The 27,695-nt window shown below is 38.4% G+C and overlaps 1 protein-coding gene across 1 annotated transcript in view; it reads right to left on the bottom strand.

Moving 5' to 3' along the window:
• BTBD1 (BTB (POZ) domain containing 1) overlaps positions 1-27,231 on the bottom strand; it is a 41,040-nt gene extending 13,809 nt beyond the window's left edge. Inside the window, exons 1-4 of the mRNA XM_012000665.1 lie at positions 27,079-27,231; positions 20,404-20,509; positions 11,956-12,153; positions 1,178-1,370 (exon numbers count right to left, since the gene is read on the bottom strand). Coding sequence (XP_011856055.1) covers positions 1,178-1,370; positions 11,956-12,153; positions 20,404-20,509; positions 27,079-27,192 — 611 coding nt within the window. The 5' untranslated portion in view covers positions 27,193-27,231. The remainder of the gene's footprint in view (positions 1-1,177; positions 1,371-11,955; positions 12,154-20,403; positions 20,510-27,078) is intronic.
• Between the last annotated feature and the right edge of the window lie 464 nt (positions 27,232-27,695).

The raw sequence follows: 27,695 nt of genomic DNA, 5'->3' as shown, positions 1-27,695 counted from the left end.
TTTTCTTACAGTTATTTTGCTATTTGTTTTCTAGCTACTTGGGCTGAATGCTTAAATCATTTATTTCTACTCTATTTACTATTAGTAGTTAATTATTATTTTTTATTTGTGTGCAGCTTTGGCCTCATCCCATAATTTTTTACATATAGTTATTGTGAATTATTATTAAACAGCCTACAAAGTACATTTTTAATTTCCATGTTAACTCGAGATTTATAATAGTCCCCCATCCAACCAGATTTCTCTTTTTTAACCAACTTGTTAATTTCTAATTTTATACTGAAGTGCTATTCAACAAATGAAAATCCAAAAGTCATGTTTTGTGAAGACTGGCACTGATTCTATTTTGACACTTGACCTAAAGAAACACAATACAGCAAAGACAATTTCTTCAACAGGATTATATGCATGCATTTTTCAAGATTCTTGATTTTTTCCTCAAAGTTTTTATAAATGTATACTGAGAGATTTTCCCTGCAACATCCATGCAAAGAAAAAACTCACACTAAACATAGTAAGGTTGCATTTATTAATTGTAGCCCTAAGCCTGTAAAAATAATGTTTGATCAATTAAGGTCTAGAGCTCAGCTCACTGGGCAGTGGTGATCCAAACAAAAATCACATAACAGCCAGGTGTGGTGGCTCACCCCTGTAATCCCAGCACTTTGGAAGGCTGAGGCAGGGGAATCACTTGAGGTCAGTAGGTCAAGACCAGCCTGGACAACATGGTGAAACCCTGTCTCTACTAAAAATACAAAAATATTAGATGGGCATGGTGGTGCATGCCTTACAGGTTTGCCGAGTAACGGGAGGCTGAGGTGGGAGGATCGCTTGAACCCAGGAGGTGGAGGTTACAGTGAGAGAGATCGCGCCACTGCACTCCAGCCTGAGTGACAGAGCGACTCCATCTCGAGTGAAAAAAAAATCACATAACAGAAGGTCCAACCCAATCCTTTCTTACTCTGTTTTTTTCTTAAGAAGTCACCCTCACTCACAAATCAGTGAGGAGGGCGGGATGCCTCAGTGACTTCTTGACTCCTGTATTAACTTAACTTAAAAGTGTATTAAACAAAGTATAAAATGAAATGTTGGTTAATTATCTCCCATAATATATAAAAAAGGCCAAATGGTAACTGCTACCCCCACTCTACCCCCGTATCCCCAATATAACAGATACCTGATTCGATCACTCGTCCCACTGTAACCCCAGCGGCTTTCTACTTGCTGGAATCTATTGATGCAGCATTCCTTTCCTCTGAGGCAGCACCTTGGTCGGTCAATGTATTCAACTCGGGGTTTAGGGTTGACAGTAAAATGAAGAAAGAGGTTTACCACTTCACGATCTGACAAAATTCCAGATTGAGCAGGACCTGTGGAAATAAAAACATAAACCTAAAAAAAGCAATTTGATTTCAATTCCTAACTTTGGAATACTCCACTTAAAGTAAATTCAAATCTAGAGGATATAACATAAAAATAGGGAAAAAAAATCTTAGCATATATAATCTTTGCATATATTTTAAAGTTTCGATAAATCCATTTGAGGTTAAACACATTAATTAAAATGTTAAAAGCATTAATTAGTCAAAATTTAGATTCAGGAATAAATGCTGTTCCTTATGGATGCCAGGAATCCTCCTTTCTCACCTTATATAAAAATCAACTCGAGATGAATCAAAGATTTAAATCTAAGAAACCATAAAAATTCTAGAAGACAGCATCTAGAAAACTCTTCAAGACATTGGCTTAGGTAAATAATTCATGACTAAGAACCCAAAAGCAAATGCAACAAAAACAAAAATAAATGAATGGAACCTAATTAAACTAAAAAGCTTTTGTACAGCAGAAGAAATAATCAGCAGAGCAAACACACGACCCACAGAGTGGGAGAAAATATTTGCAAACTATGCATCCAACAAAGGACTAATATCCAGAATCTACAACTCAAACAAATCAGCAAGAAAAAAAACCCAAATAATCCCAGGACAAAGTGTGCAAAGGACAGGAAGAGACAATTCTCATAAGAACATATACAAGTGGCCAACAAACATGAAAAAATGCTCATGCTCATCACTAATTATCGTGGAAAGGCAAATTAAAACTGCAATAAGGTACCACCTTACTCCTGCAAGAATGGCCATAATTAGAAAAAAAAAAAAAAAAAAGATGCTGGCGTGGATGTGGTGAAAAGGTAACTCTTTTACACTGCTGGTGGTAATGTAAACTAGTACAATCACTAAGGAAAACAGTATGGAGATTCCTTAAAGAACTAAAAAGGGCCAGGCATGGTGGGTCATGCGTGTAATCCCAGCACTTTAGGAGGCTGAGGTGGGCAGATCACGAGGTCAGGAGTTTGAAACCAGCCTGACCAACATGGTGAAACCCCATCTCTAAAAAAAAAATACAAAAATTAGCTGGGTGCAGTGATGGGCGCCTGTAGTCCCAGCTACTCGGGAGGCTGAGGCAGGAGAATCGCTTGAACCTGGAGACGGAAGTTGCAGTGAGCTACGATCGCACCACTGCACTCCAGCCTGGGCAACAGAGCAAGACTCTGTCTCAAAAAAAAAGAACTAAAATTAGAACTACCATTTGATCCAGCAGTTCCACTACCGGATATCTACCCAAAGGAAAGTAAGTCATTACATGAAAAAGATTCTTGCACATACATGTTTATAACAGCACTACTGGCAACTGCAAAAATACGGAGCCAAGCTAAATGCCCATCAACCAATGACTGGATGAAGAAAATGTGGTATATATACACCACAGAATACTACTCAGTCATAAAACAGAACCAAACAAAGGCCTTTGCAGCAACTTGGATGAACTTGGAGGCCATTATTCTAAGTGAAGTAACTCAGGAATGGAAAACCAAATATCATATGGTCTTACTTATAAGTGGGAGCTAAGACGCTATGAGGAGGCAAAGGCCTAAGAATGATATAATGAACTTTGAGGACCTGGGGGAAATGGTGGAAGGCAGGTGAGTGATAAAAGCCTACATGTTGGGTACCATTCCCCAACATGGTGAAACCCCATCTCTACTAACAATACAAAATTTAGCCGAGCATGGTGGTGGGTGCCTGTAATCCTAGCTACTCGGGAGGCTGAGGCAGGAGAATCACTTGAACCTGGCAGGTGGAGGTTGCACTGAGATGAAATTGTGCCACTGCACTCTAGGCTGGGTGGTGACAGAGTCAAAAAAAAAAAAAAGGAATAGAATAGCATTCAAATGAAAGATGGAGCTTTCTACCCAGAAAAATATCCTTCAAAAACGAAGGCAAGCTGGGCTCAGCGGTGTGCCCCTCTAGTCTCAGCTACTCAGGAGGCTAGGGTGGGAGGATTGTTTGAGGCCAGAATTTTGAGGCTGTGAATAGCCACTGCACTCCAGCCAGGGCAATATAGCAGGGCCTCATCTCTTTTAAAAAAAAAAAAAAAAAGTAAGATAAAGCTGTTTTTAGACAAAAGAAAAAAAAGAGTTGAGAGAATCTGGTTAGTATCCTGCCTGTTCTAAAAGAAATACTGAAGGGAATTTTTCAAGCTAACAGAAATGTTTCCAGATAGAAGCACACATCTGGTCATACAGAAAAAAATGAAGATAACTGAAAGGGCAAATATATAGGCAAATCAAAATGATTATTGACTTTAAAAATAATGTTTTGTGGGCTTTGTAACATATGAAAAATTAAAATACACGAAATAGTAGCACCAAAGGCTAGAGAAGGTTAAATATAGCAAAAGTATCAATAATGCCTTTATTATAGTGTGGAAAATTTTAATTAAAATTTTTTAATTTAATTAATTAATTTATTTAGAGACAGGGTCTCACTGTTGCCCAGGTGTGGAGAGCAGTGGTGTGATCATGGCTAACTGCAGCCTTGAACTCCTGGGCTCAAGTGATCCCCAGCTCAGTCCCCCAGGTAGCTGGGACTACAGGTGTGTGCCACCACTCCAGGCAAATTTTTAATTTTTTTTTTGTAAAGACAGGGTTTCCCCATTTTGCCGAGGCTGGCCTTGAACTCGACTCAAACAATCTACCCGCCTCAGCCTCCCAAAGTGCTGGGACTAAAGGCATGAGCCACTGTTCCCCACCTAAAAATTTTAATTTTTAAGATTTAATTTAAAAATCAGTAAGAATATATTCTTGTAATAACAAGGGCAACCCACTAAAATAATAATAAAAGACTCTTTAATAAGGGAGGCTGAGGTGGGAGGATCACCTGAGCCCAGGGGGTTGACGCTGGAATGAGCTGAAATCATGCCACTGCATTCCAGCCTGGGTGACAGAAGAGACACTGTCTACAAAAAAAAAAAAAAAAAGAAAGAAAGTTTAATAGACTATTAATCATATTAAGTATAAAGTGAATCAAATATTCCAAATAAAAGGCAAAGTCTTTCAGACTGAATTTTTAAAAAATGAAGCTTACAAGAGACATGGTCAAAATAACGTAAGGCTAAAAGTAAAAGGATGAGAAAGACATAGAATTTTTAAAACCTTGAGAAACTATACCAATATCAGACAAAGACTTTAAAACAAGAAGTTTAGGCCGGGCGTGGTGGCTCATGCCAGAACTTTGGGAGGCTGAGGCGAGCTGATCACTTGATGCCAGGAGTTCGAGACTAGCCCGGCCAACATGGCAAAACCCCATCTCTACTAAAAATACAAAATTTAGCAGGGCATGGTAGTACATGCCTGCAGTTCCAGCTATGAGAACTGCTTGAGCCTAGGAGGTGGAGGTTGCAGTGAGCGAAGACTGTGCCACTGCACTCTGGCCTGGGTGACAGAGGGAGACTCTTTCGCAAAAAAAATAAAAAACAAAAACCCACAAGAAATTTAATTAGATTTAAAGTGAGATAGATTGTAAAGATAAAGAAGCAAATTCAATAAAAAAAAATCCTAAATTTGAATGTACCTAATGATATAGTCTCAAAATAAAGAAGAAAACTGAAGGAATCGAAAGGAAACACATTCTCAATCATACCCTGAGATTTAAATCTACTTCTTTTAGTAACTGATAGAACAAACAAAAAGCAAATCAATAGATAAATATATAGGAAATTTGAAGATTATTACTATATAGTCCTTTCATAGATATAGTATTCAATTTGTTGCAGAGATATAGGACTATTCAGGTTTTTCTGCATATAACAAATAAGAATACACTTTTCTCAAGTATACATGAATACTTATTAAAACTACCGTATGGGCCAGGTGAGGTGGCTCACGCCTGTAATCCTAGCATTTTGGGAGGCTGTAGTGGGTGGATCACCTGAGGTCACGAGTTCGAGACCAGCCTGGCCAAACATGGTGAAACCCCGTTGCTACTAAAAAATATAAAAATTAGCTGGGCATGGCAGCGCGTGCCTGTCATCCCAGCTACCTGGGAGGCTGAAGCAGGAGAATCGCTGGACCCCAGGAGGCGGAGGTTACAGTGAGCCGAGATCATGCCACTGTACTTCAGCCCGGGTGACAGAGCAAGACACTGTCTCAAAAATAAATAAAATAAAATAATAAAAAATAAATAAAATTACCATATGCTGGGCCAAAGCAGATATCAACAAATTTCAAAGGGCTGAAATGATACAGAATATATTTTCTGACTACAATGGAATTAAGCCAGAAATCAGCAAGAGCAAGATAAGAAGAAATCCCAAATATTTGGAAATTATCTACAATCTATGAGTCAAAGAAAAAAAAAAAAGCAAAAATTAAAAATTTTTAATTGAATGATAATGAAAATACACATATCAAAACCTGGGGGGTGAAGGGTGCTGGGAGGAAAAATACAGACTTAAATATATGCATTCAAAAAGAATACAGGTTGACCTTCTAAGTATCTCAAAAAGTCACAAAGACTAATAAAATAACCCCAGCAAATTAAAAGCAAAGAAAGGAAAGGAAGAAAGTAATAAAGAAAAAGGCAGAAAGTAATGAAATGGAAAACATACTATAATAGAGAAAATTAATAAAGCCAGAAGTTGGTTCCCGGAGAAAATTAATAATATAAACTCTTAAACACTGGGGGGAAAAAAAGGAAATATTTCTAACTTTTGTATGAAGACAATTTTGGCAATTTCATTGCAAGAAAAAATATATAGAGAGACTAATTTCTCTCATTCAGTAGTCATAAAAATACTTTAAAAATTCAGCAAATTAAATCCAGTAATATATAAAAAGGATAATGCAAAACAACCAAGTCTGATTTATGTAAGGAATCCAAAACAGGTTTAAATTGGAAAATCAATTAATGTAGTTCACTATATTCACAGAATAAGGGGGAAAACTGTTATCATTACCTAAAGAAAATAAAAAATAAAAAAAAAATAATAATAAAAATAACTTGGTTCCTCTAAAAGAAAGCAAGAAAGGAGAAAAAAAGAAACAAAAAACAGATGTGACAATTTGTGAAAACAAATTGCAAGATGGTAAACATAAACCCAAATATATCCATTGCACAAATTTACATTAAATGCAAGTGAACCAAACAGTTCAGATAAAAGACAAAGTCTGTCAGACTGGATTAAAAAACTATTGGCATATTCAACATCATTAATCATCTGTGACATGAAACTTAAAACCACAATGAAATACGTCCTCACACCCACACAAATGGCTAAAACTACAAAAACTGACAATACCAAGTACTGGAGAGGATGTGGGCAACCAGAACGAACTCTTATGTCTCTTCGCTTTGTTGATGAGTATAAAGTGTTACAACCACTTTAAGGGACTGTTTGGCAGGATGGCAGGATCTACTAATGCTGACCATATGCACAGCACACTCCATGACTTAGCAGTTCCACTCGTCTATATCCAACAGAAACGTTTACATATGTATACCAAATCACATGTACAAGAATGGCCTCAATGGCCCCCAAACAGAAACAATCCATATATCCAACAACAGTAAAATGGACAAATAAATCATGGCACAGTCATATGACAGAATATTACAAAGCAATGAAAAAGAATGAGCTACTGCCACACTCAACCACATGGATGTATCTAACAGGCATAATGTTAAGAGAAAGAAGCCACACATAAAAGAATACACACCGTATATATTATTTCCTTTATATAAAGTTTAAATATGGACACAACTAATTTATAGAAGACAGAAAGTAGTCACCTTTCAGAGGGAGATTAGTGACTTAAAGGGTCATGACAAAGGCTTCTGGGGTACTAGTACGGTAGGATAAATTAGTTAAATGAGTATGTTCACTTTATTTGTTCACTTTACTATACGGATGTTAAACTTTAATTTCAAAAGTTTGTTTAACAAAAACCCAAACACTGATTCTTATCAGCAAAAACAAAAACAATCTTGGAGAAAATTGGAACAAGTATAAGTCAGAAAGAAAAACTGGAATATATAATATACAAAGAATCAATGTAAGATAAACCGGTAAAAAAAATTTGAACACACCAACAGAAAAACAAAAGACATGAATAATGTAAAGGAAAATAAAAAGGCCAATAAGCATAATAAAATATAATTCAGCCAGGCACACTGGCTAAGAGGCTAAGCTGGAAGAATTACTTAAGCCCAGAAGCTCATGGCCAGCCTGAGCAACATAGGAAGACTTCACTCTAAAACTAAAATAAAATCGAAAAATAAAAAGTAATACAATTCACAACAATCATGAAATAGTGTTAAAAATAAAAACCGTATGTTGTCTCAATAGACATGGAAAAAGCTTTCTATAAAATCCAGCATCTCTTCATGATAAAACCCCTCAACAAACTAGGCATCAAATGAATATCCCCAAAATAACAAGAACCATCTATGACAAATCCACAACCAACATCATGCTGAATGGGCAAAAGCTAGAGGCATTCCCCTTGAGAATTAGAAAAAGACAAGGATGCTCACTCTCACCACTCCTATTCAACATAGTACTGGTAGTCCCAGCCAGAGCAATCAGGAAAGAAAAAGAAATAAAATGCACCCAAATAAGAAAAGAAGTCAAAACTATCTCTCTTCACAGATGATATGCTTCTATACCTAGAAAACTCTAAAGATTCCATCAGGCTGGGTGTGGTGGTTCATGCCTGTAATCCCAGTGCTTTGGGAGGCTGAGGCAAAGTGGATCACCTGAGGTCAGGAGTTTGAGACCAGCCTGGCCAACATGGTGAAAACCCGTCTCTACTAAAAATACAAAAAGTAGCTGGGGGTGGTGGCAAGCACCTGTAACCCCAGCTGGAGGCTGAGGCAGAAGAATCTCTGGAACTTGGAAGGCAGAGGTTGCAGTGAGCTGAGATCGTGCCACTGCACCCCAGCCTAGGTAACAAACAGCAAAACTCCATTTCAAAAAAAAAAAAAAGTTCCACCAAAGGCTCCTGGAACTGATAAAGAACTTCAGTAAAGCCTCAGAATATAAAATTAATGTACAAAAGTCAGCATCATTTCTATATACCAATAACGTTCAAACTGAGAGCCAAATTATGAATGCAATCCCATTTACCATGTCCACACAAAAAAGAAATACATCTTAGTTAGATGTATTTCTAAGATGTATTTCTATCAGGTATTTTTACATCCATACATCCTGGTTAGATGTATTTTTACTAAGTAAAAGATCTCTACAAGGAGAACTATAAAACACTGCTGGAGGAAATCACAGACGACACAAACAAATGGAAAAATGTTCTATGCTCATGGATTGGAAGACTCAATATCATTCAAATGACCGTATTGCCCAAAGCAATCTACAGATTTAATGCTATTTCTATCAAACTACCAACATCATTTTTCACAGAACTAGAAAAATATTCTAAAATTCACCTGGAACAACAACAACAACAAAAGCCTGAATAGCCAAAGCAATCCTAAGCAGAAAGAACAAAACTGGAGGCATCACATTACCACTGGATTTCAAACTATACTATAAGGCTACAGTAACCAAAATAGCATGGTATTGGTACAAAAACAGACACATGCACCAATGGAACAGAAAAGAGAACCCAGAAATAAAGCTGCAGACCTACAGCCATCTGATCTTTGACAAAGTTGACAAAAATAAGCAACGGGGAAGATCCCTCTATTCAATAAATGGTACTGGGATAGTTGGCTAGCCATATGCTGAAGAATGAAACTGGACCCCCACCTTTCACTATACACAAAAATTAACTCAAGATAAGATTTAAAGTAAGACTTCAAATTGTAAGAATCCTAGAAGAAAACCTAGGAAACACCACTCTGGACACTGACCTTGGGAGATAATTTATGACAAAGTCCTCAAAAGCAATTGCAACAAAAACAAAAACTGACGAATAGGACATAATTAAACTTTCTAAAGCTTCTGCACAGTAAAAGAAACTATCAACCCAACAAATGGACAACCTATAGAACGGGAGAAAATATTCACAAACTATGTGTTTGACAAAGGTCAAATATCCAGGAGCTATAGGGAATTTTAACAATTCAATAAGGAAAAAAAACCTCATAAAAGTGGGCCAAAAAATATGAAGACATTTCTCAAAAGAAGACATACAAGCAGCCAACAAACATGAAAAAAATGCTCAACATCACTAATCATCAGAGAAATGCAAATCAAAACCACAATGAGATACCATCTCACACTCCTCACTCCTCAGAATGCCTACTAAAATAAATAAATAAAAACAGTTGCTGGTGAGGCTACAGAGAAAAGGTAATTTTTACTCACTGATGGTGGGAATATAGACAAGTTTAGCCATTGTGGGAAGCAGTCTGGAGATTTCTCAAAGAACTCAGAACTATCAAGGTCGGGCACAGTGGGTCATGTCTGTAATCCCAGCACTTTGGGAGGCCAAGGCAGGTGGATCACTTCAGGTCAAGAGTTCAAGACCAGCTTGCCCAACATGGCAAAACCCCGTCTCTACCAAAAAATACGAAAAGTAGCTGAGCGTAGTGGTGGACGTCTGCAGTCCCAGTTACCTGGGAGGTTGAGGTGGGAGAATTGCTTGAACCCAGGAGGTGGAAGTTGCAGTGAGCTGAGATTGTACCACTGCACTCCAGCCTGGAGTGAGGCTCTGTCTCAAAAAAAAAAAAAAAAAAAAAGAAAAACACACAGAACTACCAGTCAACAGAGCAATCCCATTACTGGTTATATATCCAAAAGAAAATAAATTGTTCCACCAAAAGACACATGCACTCATATGTTCATCACAGCACTACTCATAATAGCAAAGACATTGACTCAACCTAGGTGTCCATCAGTGGTAGACTGGGTAAAGAGAATGTGATACATACATACGCACCCATGGACACACACACACCACCGAATACTACACAGCCATAAACAAGAACAAAATCATGCCTTTTGCAGCAACATGGATGCAGCTAGAGGCCATTACTCTAAGTGAGTTACTGCAGAAACAGAAAACCAAATACCACATGTTCTCACTTGTGGAAGCTAAACATTGCATACAAATGGACATAAAGATGGAAACAATAGCCACTGAGCACTGTTAAAAAGGGGGAAAGAGGAAGGGACAGAAGCGGGAAAAGAGTTGAAAAACTAATTACTGGATACTATGCTCACTGCCTAAGTGATGCGATCAATTGTACCTCAAACTTCAGCATCACACAATATACCCATGAAACAAATCTATATGTTACCCCCTGAATCTAAAATAAAAGTTGAAATTATTTTTTTAAAAATTGAGGGCTAGGCGCAGTGGCTCATGCCTATAATCCCAGCACTTTGGGAGCCCGAGGTGGGCAGATCACCTGAGGTCAGGAGTTCGAGACCAGCCTGACAAATATGATGAAACCCCGTCTCTACTAAAAATACACAAATTAGCCAGCTTGTGGTGGTGCACACCTGTAATCCCAGCTACTCAGGAGGCTGAGGTGGGACAATCGTTTTGAACCTGGGAAGTGGACGTTGCAGTGAGCTGAAATCGCACCACTGCACTCCAGCCTGAGCAACAGAGGGAGACTGTCTCAAAAAAAATAAAAAATAAAAAATAAATCACGAGACTTTTCTTTCTTTTGAATCAACCTGGCCATGATTTAAAGGCAGATAATAGTCAATTATGATATGGTCATAAGTGGTCATAAGTGGTCATGGAGACTCAAAACAGATCTGATTTTAACCAGAAGCATCAACCTTAAGAGTCAAACAGGGGCTGGGTGTGGTGGCTCACATCTGTAATCCCAGCACTTTGGAAGGCTTGAGCCCAGGAGTTCAAGACCAGCCCAGACAGGATGGTGAGATCCTGTCTCTACAAAAAAAATTAAAAAATTAACTGAGCATGTAGTGTACACCTATAGTCCCTGCTATAGTCCCTGATATTTGGGAGGCTGAGGTGGGAGGATTGATTGAACCTGGGAGGTGGAGGCTTTAGTGAAATGTGTCTGTGCCATGGCACTCCAGCCTGGGCAACAGAAGGAGACTGTCTCCAAAAAAAAAAAAAAAAGTCATAAAGATCTGTCACAATCTGGGGCAAGGCACTCAACCTCTCCCAACTTCACTTCTCTAACCTACACAATATGGATAATATAATTTTGAAAGGCTTAAATGAAATCATACACTTGCATATATGTTTGTCATGTGATCAGTACTGAATAAATAACAGCTTCTTTTCCTCTCTGGCACAGGGAGACTGATAAACCTTTTTTTTTTTTTTTTTTTGGGGGGGGTCTCATTCTGTCGCCCAGGCTGGAATGCAATGGCATGATCTTGGCTCACTGCAACCTTCGTCTCCCGGGTTCAAGCGATTCTCCTGCCTCAGCCTCCCAAGTAGCTGGGATTACAGGCGCCTGCCACCATGCCTAATTTTTTTGTATTTTTAGTAGAGACGGGGTTTTACCATATTGCCCAGGCTGGTGTCGAATTCCTGACCTCAAGTGATCCACCTGCCTCGGCCTCCCAAAGTGCTGGGATTACAGGCGTGAGCCACCATGCCCAGCCCTGACAGACTATTAAAACAGTTTCAAATAGATTTTGGTGAATTTATACCCTTACCTGCTGCAAATTCCTCAATTGTCATCAGTGGGAACCGGATTAAGGAAAGTGCTTTTCCTAGAACTTTTTGTTTATTCCCAAAAGTCACAGGTAATTGTTGTCTCTGACATTCTGCTTCTGCCCAGCGTACAACAGCTCCAAAAAGTCGACTTTCTCGAATACTGAGTGTGTCTCTCTCTAGAACTGCACAGAGTGTATCTGCAGGCAAAATACAAAATAAACCCAATTAGAAATACTTTAGCTCTCTAACCAATACCAACAGACATGGTTATATTAAGTTTTCAGATCTCAACAAAAAATAGGTTAGACACTTAAAACTACAGACTTTAAACTTTAAAATACAAATAATTAATGGGCTTAAACTCAGAAGTGTTCCACAAAAATCAGTTTAACAATCAATTTATTACTTACCATACATGCAATATTAGATATAGTACTCTCCTTATATATTTATGCCATTTATCAAGTAAACTCAACTATCCAGAGTAAGATTAACAAGCCACAGAAAAAGGTTCCAAGTTAATTACATAAATTCTTAAAGTCTACAGATTATAACTCATTCATTCATTAATACTTATTATTAAGCACTCACTATGTGCCAGGTACTATTAGGCACTGATATATCTTTTTTTTTTGCGGGGGGAAGGGATATAGAGTCTCATTCTGTAGCTCAGGCTGGAGTGCAGAGGCACAGTCTCGGCTCAATGCAACCTCTGCCTCTTAGGTTCAAGCAATTCTCCTGCCTCAGCCTCCTGAGTAGCTTGGATTACTGGCATGGGCCACCACAGCTGGCTAATTTTTGTATTTTTAGCAGAGACAGGGTTTCACCATGTTGGCCAGCCTGGTCTCGAACTTCCAACCTGAAGCGATCTGCCCACCTCGGCCTTCCAAAGTGCTGGGATTACAGGCGTGAGCCACTGCGCCCAGCTGGCACTGATATGTCACTGAACAAAAAGTTAAAAATTCCTGCCCTCACGGAGCTTACATTCTAATGAGGAGAAACACATTAAATAAACACAAGTAAATTAGAGTATCTTAGATGATATACGTGGATAAATACATCAGGTTAAGGAGAATCAGAAATGCAGTTTAAAATAGGAAGGGACCAGGCATGGCGACTTATGCCTGCAGTCCCAGCACTTTGGGAGGCTGAGATAGGAGCATGGCTTGAGCCCAGGAGTTTCAGGCCAGCCTGGGTAATATAGTGAGACCTCATCTCTACAAAAAAGTTTTTAAAAATTAGCCAGGCATGGTGGCATGCAACTGTAGTCTCAGCTACTCAGGAAGCTGAGGCAGCAGGGTCACTTGAGCCCGGGAGGTTGAGACTATAGTGAGTCATGATCATGCCACTGTACTTCAGCCCAAGCAACAAAGTGAGACTGTGCCAAAAAATAAAATAAAATCGGGTGGTTTAGGCAGGCTTCATTTATGCCAAGACTTGAAGGAAGTGAGGGAGTAAGCCAAATAGATACCTAGAGGAAGAGTATTCCAGGACTAAAAGTACAGAGGCTCTCATATGAAAGTGTGCCTGGCATATCTGAGGAATGGTTAGGAGGCCAACGTAGTGGAGTGGAGCGAGCAGGATGGAAGAATAGCAGGCAAGGAGGCCAGAGGCTGTGGGGAGCAGGGGCAATCATGTAGCACCCTGTAGATCATTTGGCTTTTACTCTGAGTGACATGGAGAATGCCTGGAGGGTTCTGAGTTGTCACATTTTATGTTCTGAAAAGATCACCCTGGCTTCTGTGTTGAGAAGAGGCTATAGTGGAGACAATACCAGTTGGAGGCTCTTGCATCGATCCAAGTCAGGGATGGTGACCTGGACAAGGGGGGGTAGGAGTAGAAGTGGTGAAACTGATCATATTTGGAATATATTCTGAAGGAAGATTCAATTAGATTTCCTAACAGATTGGATGTGAGGTGTGACTTAAAGAGAGGAGTCAAGAGTAGTTATATATAGCTTATGCACTGGAGGGATGAGGGTAGTTTATATAGCTTATGCACTGGAGGGATGAGGGTGGCATCAACTAAGATGGGAAAGATCACAGAAGGCGCAGGTTTGGGGTGGGGAAAGAGCTGAAGTTTCATTTTAGACATACTAAGTTTGAAATTCCTATTTGACATCCAAGTATAAACGTCATGTCTGTACCTCAGGTCCTCACTCAGAACACTTTTCCTCTTATGATAGGCAAAATTAAAATAAGCTTAGTTACTTTTAAGTTCTAGCAGCCCAGAAGCAAGAAGTTCAGAAGAGAAAGGGGCTTTAGGGGCTAATATGCTAGAATGAAATGATAAACTGCAATCCAACAGGGATAGAGAAAAGAGGAAATTTGTGAAAAGAAGACGTTAAGCACTTGAAAAGAATAGCAATCAAGGGTCTTATAGAGCTTTTTTAAAAAAACAACACTTCACAGACCTGAGGGTTTTACTGTACAATACTAATGCAACTGATACTTAGTATTAATAATTGCGAGAATCCTAAATTATATTCGGTATATATTGTTTAACATAAAATATGTCTTAGATTTCTCAAAGGGTCAAAATAAATACCCCAGTTCGACAGCACGCTGTCCACGCCGACTTCAACCCCACTCTGCACGCCCGCCTGCTTGCCTGCCTGTGCCCACCCACGCCCACCACGGCCACAGTTCAGCAGCTGGAAGGAAGATGGTGCCTGGTGGACAGCAAAGGCTTTGATGCATACATGAACGAGTTAGGAGTGGGAATTGCTTTGCACAAAATGGGCGCAATGGCCAAGCCAAATTGTATCATCACTTGTTATGGCAAAAACCTCACCATAAAAACTGACAGCACTCTGAAAACAACACAGTTTTCTTGTACCCTGGGAAGGAAGTTTGAAGAAACCACAGCTGATGGCAGAAAAACTCAGACTGTCTGCAACTTTACAGATGGTGCATTGGTTCTGCATCAGGAGTATGATGGGAAGGAAAGCACAATAACAGGAAAATTGAAAGATGGGAAATTAGTGGTGGACTGTGTCATGAACAATGTCACCTGTACTAGGATCTATGAAAAAGTAGAATAAAAATTCCATCATCACTTTGGACAGGAATTAACTAAGAGAATGACCAAGCTCAGTTCAATGAGCAAATCTCCATACTGTTTTTTTTTTCATTACTGTGTCTAATTATCTTTATCACAAACATTTTACATGCAGCTATTTCGAAGTGTGTTGGATTAATTAGGATCATCCCTTTGGTTAATAAATAAATGTGTTTGAGCTAATAAAAAAATAGTAATAAATACTCCAGTTCCTAAAAAAGGACAGTTCTAGATGGATAGGAAAAATCTCTAAAGAACCTAGATAACATAGGCACTTCTATGAAATATCTAATAGTTATACTTTATATTAAATTTAAATAAAAATGAGTATGCTATACTTACACACAACAGAAATCAATTAAAGCATTAAATATGATTACATTATCCAGAAATACATAACAGATAAACATTTCTTTAAATACTTTTCTACAATAGCGGCAGGCACAGTGGCTCACTCCTATAATCCCAGAACTTTGGGAGGCTGAGGCGAGTGATCACCTGAGGTCAGGAGTTCGAGACCACCCTGGTCGGTCAACAGGATGAAACCCTATCTCCACAAAAAAAAACAAAAATTAGCTGGGCGTGGTGGCAGGCGCCTGTGTAATCCCAGCTACTCGGGATGCTGGGGCAGGAGAATTGCTTGAACTCAGGAGGCGGAGGCTGCAGTGAGTTGAGATCACGCCATTGCACTCCAGCCTGGGTGATAAGAGCAAAACTCTGTCTCAAAAAAACAAACAAACAAACAAAAAAAACTTTTCTGCAATGGTCTACACATGCTAAGAGCCAAATATTTGCTTAATATCAAACATAAGTAATATCCTAGCAAAGGTCTCAAAGTCCCAGACTTTAATAACATGTTAAAAATAAACTGGTTACACATAATTTTTTTTTTAAAAATCAAACTTTAGTATCTCTTATTGTAGCTAAGCGGATGACTATAAACTATGGCACCAGGAAGCCCTTTCACAAGTAAATTAAAAGCAATCAATATGCCACAATACTTGTCGGATTAAGAATATACAGTGATGACAATATTTAACCATTTGATGGAAAACCAGAAGACTTTGAACCTACATGTCTCCACTTGGTATGCTAACAACTTCTGCAGAGATAAACACATAACCTTTATTACTAAAAAAAGAAGCACATCATACTACCCTTGGTGTAAATTCATTTTGTTCTATCAACATGATAAATTATCTTCTTCCTTTAGCAAAAGGCTGTAAGAAACAGTATCTCTTCCTCCAGAATACATATTCAAATCCCAGAGAAGAAAAAACATCCTGAGAATATAAGACAGCTATAAAAAGCTCCTAAGGCCAGCCCTTTCTTTCAGTTCCCAGTCTTCTCTTGAATTACCATTTTCTGGGGCTAGACATAATAGTTCACACCTGTAATCCCAGCACTTTGGGAGGCTGAGGCGGGCAGATGGCTTGAGCCCAGGAGTTCGAAACCTACCTGGGCGACATGGTGAAACCCCCTCTCTACCAAAATAATAATAATAATAATAACATTAATAAAAAATGCTTTTTAATTACCAATTTTTGACAAGTACATTTGAAACAAACTAGTCGATGGGGTAGAAAGACAAACACATAGGTCTTCTACTGGCAGATGTGTTAAAGTAAGAAGTTAAAGCTGAGAACCTAATAAAGATCAGAAAAACACAGCAGATTGTTTCATAAATGTAACACAATACTGAATTTTCATATAAACAACTGTGAGTCAAATCAAATGACCAAATATTTATTGGGCTTCTACCCTGTACAAGGCACATACTTCAAGATTAGCAGGCTCCAACGGCATGCATAATTTAAGAGCTATTTATAAGGTGTATGTTACCCAGATGCAAGCAGTAAAACTTCAAATGAGAACAGACTGAAGAACAAATGAAGCATTTGACAGCCCCTAATAGGAAGGAAATTAGGATTACGTAATGTTTCGTTAACAACTTGGGCAGTGTTTAGGGCTCTCAAATATCCAGTAACTCAACAGACACCACATGCGGGTGCTCGGGAGGAATCTGATTTAGTCCCTGTCCTTCAGTATATTATAAGCAGTATATTATTTGTTCCCAAGGTACTGTGCAATATACAAACGAACAACAGGATGTTAGAACAGAGGAATATACCAAGCATCATGGAGGAGGGTGGGGTATCAGCTCTCAAAAAATAAGTCATGTGGAAGTGTTATTTTAGCCAGGATCTTAAGACTGCGTGAGAGCCAGCCAAGATGGGAAGAAAAGGCATTATTCTAGACACAGCCAGTCAGTCCAGTTGATCAACAAATATCAGCTGAACATGTACTATATTCTTCTGTCTTTGGTGCTAGTGATACACTTGTACACAAGACAAAGTCCCTGCCTTCAAGGAGTTTACAATCTAGGAGAGAAAAGTAGACAATCAACATATATATATACACACACAGAGACAAATACCTAGATAAGACTTTGAGAGCAATGTGTATTACAAGGAAATTAAATCAGAGTAAGAGTAATGCAACAGAGATTGCTTAGGGGAACACGGTATCTAATTAAGTAGGTCTGAAGTCTCAGGTCTCCTTTAATCTGAGATGCAAAGATTCAGGGGGAGAAGGATTCTAATCAGAAGGAATAGCAAATACAAAAGAATGGAATATAAATAATCCTAGCCAGCATATATGGGACTTGAATTAGGGGGAGAATGGTAGGAGACAAAGTCAGATGTAGGTAGTGACTTCTAGCTGTTTACCAAAGATGTTTTCTCTTCTTCATGAGGTGTGACTAGTCTGCATCTCCTGGCTTCCCTAAAAGTTAGGTGAGATCTTGCAACTGAATGGGACCAATAAAATAACAGTGAAAATATAGGTGCTATATCAGGGTCAAGGCTTTTAATATGTGGGTATTTTCCCTATCCACACTTTCTCCCATCTGCCAGCAAAACACAGATAATAGCTAGGCTCCAGCGAATGACAGAACAACAAGAGAGAACTACCTATTGACTATAATACTCCCTTGGTCTGTTATATGAGTGTGAAATCAACTTCTTTTGTGTTTGAGCCAGTATGCACTTTTGGGTCTATTTCTTACCACAGCCTAGACTAATATACCCTGACAAATACAAGGTCTGATTTCACAGGGCCCTGTGAGCTTTGATAAGGAATTTAAATTTTATGCAAATGGCAGTGGGAAGACACTGGAAGCAAGGAAGTTATATGGCCTGATTTTTTACTTATAAAGATCATTCTAGCTGCCATGTAGAGAATGGAGTGTATGGGAGCAAGCCTGGATGAAAGGACAGATGACAAGAGACCACTGCAATTATCCAGGTAAAAGAGAATGGTGGCTTAGACTACGTGGTAGCCATGGATATGGTAAGAAGTGGTCAGATTCAGGATACATATTCAAAGTAGAGCCATGAGCATCTGCTGATAAGACCACATGTGGGGTATGAGAAAGAATAATAAAGAATAATAATAAATAACTGGAGTAATAATAAATAACTGAAGTGTTTAGCCCAAGCAATCAGGTTCATGGTGGTGTTGCTAAGGAAGACTGAAAAGAGTTTGAAAGGAACAGAACAGACCTAACAGACAGTGAGGGGAATCAATGGTTCTCCTTTGGCTGTTCTGTTTCAAATGCCTGTAAAATCTCCAAATGAGGATGTCAAGTAGACAGTTGGGTATATGAGTTTGTAGCCAAGAAGACAAGGATTGAAGATACATATTTTGGGTTATCATCATAAAGATAGTATTTAAAGCCATGGGCCTGGATTAGATCTCTCTACTCTCCTACAAGACAAAATGTACATCATTAGCCTATCATTAGATGGTCCTCTATCACCTGGGTTTAACCTGTCTTGCATCTCCTTCCTCATTTATACCTGAGGTTCCACTTGCCCCTAATGCCCTCCCCTCTCCATTATCCAAATACAGTAAGTCCTCAACGTATGGGTTCTTGGAAACTGTGACTTCAAATGAAACAATGTCTAATGAAAGCAATTTTACCGTTGCTTTCTGATAGCTGATATAAACAAGAGTTAAGTTTTTACGGCATATTTCTGGTCACAAAAATACCACCAAGCTTCTAAATACTCAAAGCACTTCTAAATTAAACAGTGAAACAAATGTGAGCTATACATACACTTAAGAAAGATTAATAAAGACAAGAAAGATAATCATTTAACCAATTTTTGGTGAATCGGTGAGTGACAGTGGTTATAGCAGTGGTGGGTTAAATCCAGAAGTAAACGTTTACAAAGTGAAAATTTTGAGGAGCACCTCCCACACAATGCAGTTCAAAAGCAAGTAACATAGTGGGCTTTCCCAGCACTTTCATACTATGTCATTTATCATCAAACGTTTGTATGATTATCATATACTTTACAAATTTTTACTTGATAAATCATTTTCCAATCCACTTATTCCAGTTCAGAGTCTCAGGTGGCTGTAGCTTTAACTTCTTACTTTAACACATCTGCCAGTGGCTTGGTACAGGCAAGAACCAATCCCACATAGTACGTCATTTCATCACAGGGCACACTCACACACACTCTCATTCAGACTGAGGCCATTTAGGCATACCAAAGAACCTAACATGCACATCTTTGGGATGTGAGAGGAAACTAGAGTGCCTGGAGAAAATCACGAAGATATAGGAGAAGACGTAAACTCTATAGATAGTGGCCTCCCGCCAGGAGTCCACGTTTTTCTTATCAACATTATAATGAAACGACATTATTCAAGGACCTACTGTACTATCCATTCCTTAAGGCTCATATCAGAACCTCCTCTGTCAAAATTTTCCTAACACTACTGTGATCTGAAGTAATCACTCCATTTTCTGAATTTGCATAGTAATTATTTTCTACATATCTAATTTAGAAAAGACAGAAATCACGTTTTACCATATGCCCTCTCTTCTTTGTTTTTTTTTTTTTATTTTTATTTTAAGTTCAGGGGTACATGTGCAGGTTTGTCACACAGGTAAACTTGTGTCATGGGCATTTGCTGTACAGACCATTTCATCACCCAGGTATTAATGCCCTCTCTTCTATTAGCATTTTAAATCTTAATTTTCAAATATTTGTTCCTTGATTCTCCAATTAGACGTTTCCTTAACAAGACAACTCGCCTCTTACTCTTTTTTATATTTCCTGTGGACCCTAGAATAATGCCATGCATATGGTGAGCATTCAGTGAATATTTGATTTGAAATCTTTTAACAGGCAATGAGGTAGATAAGACTTTTAGAAATATTTTCCCTAAAACAAAAGAAAGCAACACTCTCAGAGAGACTTCAATCATTTGGGAAAGCCACTAATTTAAAAATAGCTCCTTCTCCAACAAGGCTGACAAGTAAGGCATTAACTGTACTTAAAATATAACAATTTACTTCATAGTGAACTTACCTATATCAATATCAGTAAACCCTTCTGCACTTATTGCATCCATTGTGCTTTTGTCTATTGTATCTAGACAAAGACTAGCAAGCTGAGGTTCATCAAATAATCGAGCCTAAACATATAAAGAGATAGTTATTTAACTTCACAGTTATTTTACCTTCAGGCCGTACATATTTGAAGTTAACATTGTCAACAGTTATAACTGCTAATTATGTAAAAATATCTACTTGAAATACAGTGATAATGTTTACATATTCTTAAAACTTTTCATTCTACAATCAGAAATGAAAAGCTAAAAATACAAATGCCCTGCTGAGATAAGAACAAATTCACATTACCAATACCAATCCTGTTATTTTTATTTTTATGTGCTTATATGTGTGTGTGTGCGCTTATATGTGTGTGTGTGTGTGTGTGTGTGTGTATACAGCCTATTTTCTTATACATTACTTATTCTGATCCTTAATGAACCCTTTATGTTAGATAAGGCTTACATTATTATCCCATTTTCAGAGGTTCGGAGAGGTACAGTGACTTGCCTAAGATCATCTAGTTAAATACGTTGCAAAGCTAGGACTTGAATCTTATAGTCTTTTCACTAAACTATAATATCAATTGTCAAGCACAACAGTACAAATATCAGATTTTCTCTTCCATTGCCTGTTTTGATTTTGAGGAGAAAATAGGGTACAAGAATTTTAGAGCATGAGAGTTCTGGGAACCTAAGCAAAATTAGGTCTAATAACACAAGAACAAATACATAAATTCACATGATGGAATATTATACAACAATGAGAATGAACAATCTACAACTACACAAACCAATATAAACCAACCACACAAACCTAATGATGAACAAAAAAGCCAGAATATATAATAAGCAAGAATATGTACTGTATAATTCCAGAAGAACTAATTTTGGCTTTAAGATGTTAGAAGTCAAGCTTACAATATGTGCTTTTATCAATACGTATGTTATAATTAAAAAAAAAAAAAAGTCTATATGAAGGGGGAGTCCAAGTCAAATTGAAGCAAGGTTTTTAAAAAGCCGAAACACTGAAAAAGGAGGTATGATGATAAGCATGCCAATGACCAGCCTTTCATTCTGGCCTGGGGTCAGTTCTCTTTACATTTTAGAGGATGGGCAAATACTAAATGCCCAAAAGGTATTTATGTTGGGTTGGGTAGAAACCTTCTGAGAATACTACCAATTAATTAATCATATCATAAATGACACTAATTATTTGGCATGACTGATGACTCTTCATTTAATTTTAAAGTAAAATTCATTTTAAAGTATCCAATAATTCAGATACTACTGAACAACTGATAAATATCTAAACAGTTATGTGTTTTATGGGGGAGAGAAGAAAACATTAAACACATTGGCTTTAGATTTTTTTAATTTAAATATATTTTTAAATTTTTATATATATATTTTAAATTTAAAACATTTACACATAATATAAAATATGTATAGAATACTCGAATATGTTTGAAAATGCACTTCCCTAGATTATACACTGAGCCTGTTTACAATAATTTGCTTTGTCAAATTTTAAATAATTTTAGCACTAAGGAAAAAATTTGTATTAATAAATATTAAATCTATCTCATGCAATTTTCCCTCAAAGTGATTTTCATTCGGAATTTCCTTCTTTTTTTTTTTAACTGTACCTTTTTTGTTTAGACACACAAATACTTTGGAATTTCAAATTTACAGAAAAGTTGTAAAGATAGTGCAAAGAAAACCCATATACCCTTTATCCAGATTTATCTATTTAAATATTATTTAACATTTTGCCTCATTTATTACTTTTTTTCCCATATATATATGTATATACATCTATCTGGGAGGAGAGACTAAACTATTTGACAGTAAGTTGCATAAATCATGGCCTTTACTCTTTTTTGGCAACAAGGTCTCACTGTCACCCAGGCTAGAGTGCAGTGGCACAATCTCGGCTTACTGCAACCTCCACCTCCTAGGTTCAAGGGATTCGCCTGCCTCAGCCTCCTGAGTAGCTGGGACCACAGGCGCATGTCACCACACCCACCTAATCTTTGAATTTTTAGTAGAGATGGGGTTTCATCGTGTTGGCCAGGCTGGTGTCCAACTCCTGACCTCAAGCAATCTACCTGCCCAAAGTGCTGGGATTACAGGCATGGGCCGCTGTGCTTGGCTTTTGTATTTTTTAATAGAGACGAGGTTTCACCATGTTGCACAGGCTGGTCTCCAACTTCTGGGCTCAAGCAATCCGCCCATCTCGGCCTCCCAAAGTGCTGGATTTTTGGCGTGAGCCACCAGGCTTGGAGGGCTTTTACTCTTAAATTTCCTAAGATTAAGGATATTCTCTTACATAATCACAGTAATTAACTTTGATAAATTTAACATCAAAACAGTATCTTTATCTAATCCACTGGCTGTATTTCAGTTTTGTCACTTGCCCCAACAACGTTTCTTTTTTGTTGTTTTCGGGTGTTTTTTTTGTTCGTTTTTGTTTTTTTTGTTTTTGACAGAGTCTGGCTCTTGTTGCCCAGGCTGGAGTGTAATGGCACGATCTCGGCTCACCGCAACTTCTGCCTCCCAGGTTCAAGCAATTCTCCTGCCTCAGCCTCTCAAGTAGCTGGGATTACAGGCACGCGCCACCACATCCAGCTAATTTTTTTGTATTTTTAGTAGAGACAGGGTTTCTCCATGTTGGTCAGGCTGGTCTCGAACTCCCAACCTCAGGTGATCCGCCCACCTGGGCCTCCCAAAGTGCTGGGATTATAGGCGTGAGCCACCATGCCCGGCCCAACAATGTTTTTTAATAACATTTTTCCTTTTATTACACGATCTAGTCTAGGATCACAGTTATACATTTTCAAAGTATGAAGCAATACATTTTTATAAAGTGAAATTCTAATATCAACAGATTTTTTTTTTTTTTTTGAGACAGAGTCTTGCTCTGTCGCCCAGGTTGGAGTGCAGTGGCACGATCTCGGCTCACTGCAAGCTCCGCCTCCCGGGTTCACACCACTCTACTGCCTCACCTCCCGAGTAGCTGGGACTACAGGCACCCGCCACCTCGCCCGGCTAATTTTTTTGTATTTTTAGTAGAGACGGGGTTTCACCGTGTTAGCCAGGATGGTCTCGATCTCCTGACCTCGTGATCTGCCCGGCTTGGCCTCCCAAAGTGCTGGGATTGCAGCATGAGCCACCGCACCCAGCCTCAACAGATACTTTAATTGGCCAACTCAACTATATTTTTAGTTGGTGTTTATATAAAAATTTATCTTTCACTCTAGGAAAAACAATTTTTTATAAAAGTTTTCTTATTCAGGGTAAAAAAATGTCTATCACTCCTTACACAGGCAATATCAAATTTCCTATGGAATCTATTGCTGCTATTTAGGGTAAAATAAATTTTCTCAAAACTGACTTTGATTTTGGCATTACCTCTGATAACACTTCATAAAAAGTGTTTTTCCCTCTATAAATCATGCTGGTACAGTATACTGGCACTTTGTTTTAGAGAGAAGCTTGCAAAAGCCCTCTTAAGTAAATGAACATGTTCAATTCAAATGACTCACTTGGCAGGAACAAGAAGTTTCACATGACAATTCATGGGCTAATTCGCATGACCCCACCAGTGAAAAATGTAATGTAATATTGGAATCTCAGACCAACAAGATATTGAAAAGTTCTTTTTTTCTCATAGTGACACCTGTTAACCCTTGCTACTCAAAATCTGCTCCAAAAACACTGGTGTCATCTGAATGCCTGTTAGAAATGTACTCTGGGGCCCTATTCTGGTCCTACTGAACCAAAATCTGCATTTTAACTGCCAAAGTTTAGTTTATTGGTTTCTGAATTTATATCTCACCTTTAAAATAAAAGTAGTTAAGTGATCATCTCTACATGCATTAAAACTGCTTGGACAATAAAGAATCTCATGAGTATCAACTTATTTACTAGATTTTAATCACAGATTCAAAAGAGGAAAAAATAGAGATATCACTTATTAGTTATATGACTTTGGTCAAGTTACTTCACCTCTCTGTGCCTCAATTTCCTTACTTAAAAATGGTGATAATAAGAAAATCTACTTTGAAAACCTACACCTCATGAAGTTATTGTGAGGATTAAATGAATTAATGTACACAAAGTGCTGAGAAAGGAGCCTGGCATACAATTATCTCCCAGTACATTCTGCTATTATCAGTATCACTAAACCTGAACAACTGTTGATTTTAGGTGAGACCTTAGTTTTACCACTGCTGTCTAGTAATAAGATGTTAACTTCTGTAAGCTTCCATTTTTGATCTTTAAAAAGGGGATAAGGAGATAACAGGCGAGGCATGATGGCTCATGCCTGTAATCCCACCACTTTGGGAGGCCAAGGTGCGTGGATGACTTGAGGTCAGGAGTTCGAGACCAGCTTGGCCAACATGGTAAAACCCTGTCCCTACTAAAAATAAAAAATTAGCCGGGCGTAGTGGTGTGCCCCCGTAATCCCAGCTACTCGGGTGACCAAGGCAGGAGAATTGCTTGAACCTGGGAGGTGGAGGCTGCAGTGAGCCAAACTGCACCACTGCACTCCAGGCTGGGCAACAGAGTGAGACTCTGCCTCAAAAATGAAAGAAAAAAGAAAAAAAGCGATAATAATATTAAACTACATCATCACAGCATCATAGTGAGGAGTAAGTGCTAAAATATAGGTAAAGGGGATAATTTGGTGTCTGGCATACATGGAGTTCTATAATTACGTCCAAGAAGAGATGACATCATAATGTTCTTTCTTCTGTAACTACAAATACTTAATGACAGAAGATGTTTTTAAAAGGTACCAAACATTTTCTTTTTTTTTTTTTTTTGAGACGGAGTTTTACTCTGTCGCCAGGCTGGAGTGCAGTGGTGTGATCTCAGCTCACTGCAAACTCTGCCTCCCAGGTTCAAGCAATTCTCCTGCCTCAGCCTCCCGAGTAGCTGGGACTACAGGCACTTGCCATCACGCCCAGCTAATTTTTATATTTTTAGTAGACACGGGGTTTCACTATGTTGGCCAGGATGGTCTTGATCTCTTGATCTCGTGATCTCCCCGCCTCGGCCTCCGAAAGTGCTGGGATTACAGGCATGAGCCACCGTGCCCGGCTGGTACCAAACATTTTCTAAATGATAGAATGAACACTGAACTGGGAAATAAGAGCTCTGGGCATGGCCCTACCCAGCCTATGAGGGTTTGGAAAGTCAGTTAATTACCCCAGGTTTTAATTTTCCCGTTTGTAAAATGAGAGGGTTGAGCTAGGGGCCATCAATGATTATTTCCAGTACTAATATCAAATGGGGTATTTTATCACCTTAGAATTTTAAAAACAATTTTTACATAGGATTACAACATTGTCTAAAAAGAAAAAAACTGTTTATATACAAAGTATAAAGCTCAGTTTACACACATATAACAAATGCTAAATACTATTTGTTAAGGACTGGTTAAAGGTTCCACAGTTGTGTTCAGTTTGTAAAAATTCATTAGACTATACACTCAGAATACGTGTAATTTTCTTTTTTCGAGACAGAGTTTCCCTCTGTCACCCAAGCTGGACTGCAATGGCGCAGTCTCGACTCACTGCAACCTCCACCTGCCACGCTCAAATGATTCTCCTAACTCAGCCTCCCAAGTAGCTGGGGTTACAGGCATGCGCCACCATGCTCGGCTAATTTTTGTGTTTTTAGTAGAGACTGGGTTTTGCCTTGTTGGCCAGGGTGGTCTCGAACTACTGGCCTCAAGTGATCCGCCCACCTTGGCCTCCCAAAGTGCTGGGATTAAAGGCTTGAGCCACCATACTCAGCCACAATCTATGTAGTTTTCTATATGGATCCCATACTTAGTGAAAACTTAAAAATGTCAGAAAAAGAATATTTCATATAAACCTAAAACTTTAACTCCTCCAGGAGTGGATCAGCAAGTTTCCAGATTACAGGTCCAAAGATCATTAATCTTAGAACTTTTCAGGACTTGAAATATTCCATCTTTATTCCAGATCCAGCAAAATTTGAGAACGAAGACATTCATAAAATTTCATGCTATCATACTCTCAATCATAAGCAGAAACAATACTGGATCTCAATCTCAACTCCAATCCTAAATAGCTATCTAACCTTGAATCACAACACCCCACTTTTATATATATATATATATATGGCTTCAGCTTCTTCACCTATATGATCCAGCACCGTATTAACTCTAATATGCTTTTTTTGGAGATGGAGTCTCGCTCTGTCTCCCAGGATGTCTACCCCGCCACCCTGATTCAAGCAATTCTTCTGCCTCAGCCTCTTGAATAGCTGGGATTACAAGCCCGTGTCACCATGCCAGGATAATTTTTGTATTTTTAGTAGAGATGGGGTCATGCTGGCCAAGCTGGTCTTGAACTCCTGACCTCAAGTGATCTACCTGCTTCAGCCTCCCAAAGTCTTGGAATTATAGGCATGAACCACCGTGCATGGCCTCTAACACACTTTTCAATTCTAAAATCTTACGGATCTGATATATTTCCCCAATTTGTATTATAAAAATAATAATATATACTTTAAAATTATAATCTAGAATTCTCCAGGAAATATTAAACACCCATATATAGTTTACTCAAAATTTTAAAACTACAATGATACATACCTTAGCTACATTTACTTACCTGAGTAAGTAACATAAAGGCATTATCTGCCCTAAGATGTTTGGTGAGAAATTCCACACAGTGTGCTTCCAAGGCTGGGACTGCATATTTCTTGGCAGTATAAAGAGTGGTCATAACTGTTTCTGGACCAATTTGAACTTCATCTGAATATAGAAATCTGGAAAGCAATTGGCACATCTGTAGAGATGATCAGTAATGTTTTAGATAAGCAATCCATCAAAGTTAAATTTCTGAGGAATATTTATATTTTTATTATTTTATATTTTCATCTATCCATCCATCTATCCACCCACCCATCCATCCATCCATCCATCCATCCATCCATCCATCCATCCATCCATTGACAGGGTCTTGATCGATTCCAGGCTGCAGTGCATGGCTCACTGCAGCTTCAACCTCTCTGGCTCAAGCCATCCTCCCACCTCAGCTCCCCAAATAGCTGGGACTACAAGTTTGCACCACCACACCTGGCTAATTTTTTATTTTTTGTAGAGACAGGTTTCACCATATTGCCCAGACTGGTCTTAAACTCCTGGGCTCAAGCCATCCTCCCACCTCAGCCTCCCGAAGTGCTGGGAGAATATTTTAAAACATAATGAGCAAACTGAAAAATAATC

This window comes from Mandrillus leucophaeus, unplaced genomic scaffold (genome assembly GCF_000951045.1).
Source record: "Mandrillus leucophaeus isolate KB7577 unplaced genomic scaffold, Mleu.le_1.0 Scaffold639, whole genome shotgun sequence".
In the NCBI taxonomy this organism is placed as follows: Eukaryota; Metazoa; Chordata; class Mammalia; order Primates; family Cercopithecidae; genus Mandrillus; species Mandrillus leucophaeus.
This window is presented reverse-complemented; position numbering and strand designations above follow the sequence as displayed.